Source organism: Apium graveolens, chromosome 7 (assembly GCF_009905375.1).
Source record: "Apium graveolens cultivar Ventura chromosome 7, ASM990537v1, whole genome shotgun sequence".
Taxonomy (NCBI): domain Eukaryota; kingdom Viridiplantae; phylum Streptophyta; class Magnoliopsida; order Apiales; family Apiaceae; genus Apium; species Apium graveolens.
Window position 1 is genome coordinate 203,332,127 of NC_133653.1, and position 2,759 is coordinate 203,334,885.

The following is a 2,759-nucleotide window of genomic DNA, read 5'->3' on the forward strand; positions in this document are numbered from 1 at the left end:
ATATTATGTTTGCAACATGCTTATGTGCTCGATTTCAAGCTGATCCTAAAGAATCTCATCTTATAGCTGTTAAGAGAATATTTAGGTATTTTAAGGGGACTCCAAATCTTGGAATTTAGTACCCTAAAGGTACAGGTTTTAACCTAGTTGGCTATACAAATTCAGATTTTGCAGGTTTTAAAATTGACCGGAAAAGTACCTCAGGAAGCTGTCAGTTTCTTGGAAGAAGGTTGATATCCTGGCATAGCAAGAAGCAGCACTCAGTATCCACATCAACTGCTGAAGCTGAATATATAGTTGCTGGAAGCTGTTGTGCCCAAATCTTGTGGATGAGGAACCAACTCCAGGATTATGGTCTGATGGTGTCAAAGATCCCAATATTCTGTGATAATATGAGCGCCATAGCAATCTCAAACAACCCAGTTCAGCACTCAAGAACTAAGCACATTGATATCAGGTATCGCTTTATCAGAGAACATGTCACAAATAGCACTGTGGAATTACATTTTGTACTCACAGAGGATCAAATTGCCGACATCTTCACAAAACCACTTGATGAAAATACTTTCTCTAAGTTGGTTAGTGAACTTGGGATGTTAAATCTTTCTAATTAACAAGTTAGGACTCAATAACTGCAATTTATCTCAAATAAATCCACTTGTTATTTAATGTCAATATTTTAAGGACATGTGGATTTATGTGTCATTATTTACTTCTCGTATTTCAAATATTTGTGTGATTATATCTAATTGATAAATATTTTAACACACTTATATTGATAAATTGCTTGAAAATAATTTAATCATTATTTGTTAAGTTGTGAATAAAATATTGCAGCATAATTTTTTTTTTTGAAATAAACGTACTTGCTTTTAATAAATCAAATCATTAATCAATACATCATAGATAATTCCCGGAGCAACATCCACCCACTCCTGGGAGTCTGACATAGAATGAGTCGCTCTAGCCAATGTATGAGCTACTTCATTCGCAGACCTATGCACAAATTGCACTAGCATTTCATCAAAATGCTTAAAAAACTGAATACAATCTAAGACGATCGTGTGAAAATATGAACGTCCCTGCTCTCCCTTACAAGCATCTGCCAGCAACTTCGAGTCTGTTTCGAATATGCACTTCTTTAATCCCAAGGACTTTGCCCATGCTAATGCTTCTTTCAATCCTAAAGCTTCTGCTTCCCGAGGTTGCACATGTACCCTTATTTTTTTAACTCGAGCACGCACGAATTCACCTAACTCGTTTCTAATCACACTGCTTACCCCTACACTCCCCTCTCCTGGAAAGGTTGCAGCATCTATATTAATCTTCATCCACCCTGTTACTGGTGGAGACCAACATCTAGGACCTGCCTGCATACCTGTTTGTCCACTCCTTCTATCTGTTGAAGATCGTTTCCACTCATTTAACAAGTTCACTACAGCTGAGTATACTCCAAAATCTGATCCTATAATTCTATCCCACACCCAGCGATTCCTTCATTTCCATAGACTCCAGCAAACCACTACAATCCACATAATCTTCTCCCGTGTACAAATACTAAACAGATGCTAAAAAGTCTCTGCAATAGGCCCTTGACAATTATCAACATTTACTTCCTGCATACCCACCCTTGCCCACACGTCCCTGGCAAACGAACATCCAAACATCACATGGACAATATTTTCATCTTGACCCAGACACCACGAACACCTCAACTCAATTTCGACTCTTTTTGCCGCCAACTCCACAGCAGTTGGTATAACTGAACGACAAGCTCTCCAAATAAAGTTTACCACCTTTCCTGGTAAGTCCAACGACCATAACTTCTTCTAAAACTGTGCTTGAGGCCAAACTTGCTCCCCTGTTAAAGCTCTATAACAACTCTTCACACTAAACAAGCCTGATTGCTCCAAAATCCAAAACCACGAGTCTTGTTGAATACAATTTGATATTGGAACTTGCCTAATCAAATTCGCATCCCTGTCATTAAATATATCCCTCAGAATCTCCTCATCCCAGCTAGTTCCTTCCTCCTCCATTAGGTTCATCACTTTCGTACCTCTTAATTGATCCGGTGCATCTGTTGTGATGTATCCATTATGTACACATGGCAACCAAGGAACTTCCCAAACGTCTGTATCCTCTCCGTTCCCAATTCTTCGCCTACTCCCTTGTCTCACAATTGTTTGCGATTGAAAAATACTGCGCCACATATAGCTTGGGTTTTCACCCAACTTCACATTTAAGAAATCTGTCTTTGGGAAATATTTTGCCTTCATCAGACTAGTTACCAACGGATTATCCCCATTTAATAAACGCCATCCTTGTTTCGCCAACATAGCCATATTAAAGCATTTCAAATCTTTAAACTCCAGACCTCCATTAAACTTTCCTTCACAAAGCCTCTCCCAAGCCATCCATCGAATTCCCTTATTTCTCCCATTATTTCCCCACCGGAATGAATTCATAGTTCTGTGAATATCATTACATACCTCTCCTGGGATAAGAAAAAGGTTCATCCAAAAGTTAGGCACTGACTGATTTTGATTTTGATTTAACTAATTGAGACTGGATCAATTCAATGATAAAAGTTTCAACTATAATAAATCAAAGTTGTGATTTATTAGTTTTAGTGAACTTTAAATTATTTGATATTTAAAGGGGTTCATTAAAATTAATTTGAAAATAGAAGCATAATTAATTCCATGGAAATATAATTTTATCAATTAATGATAATTATTGTGTTTTTATGAATCAAA

The 2,759-nt window shown here is 37.3% G+C and overlaps 1 protein-coding gene across 1 annotated transcript; it reads right to left on the reverse strand.

Moving 5' to 3' along the window:
* Positions 1 to 872: 872 nt before the first annotated feature.
* Positions 873 to 1,376, reverse strand: LOC141674388 (uncharacterized). The gene has a single exon (XM_074481097.1). It carries the CDS (start codon positions 1,374 to 1,376, stop codon positions 873 to 875), a length of 504 nt encoding a protein of 167 aa, XP_074337198.1.
* Between the last annotated feature and the right edge of the window lie 1,383 nt (positions 1,377 to 2,759).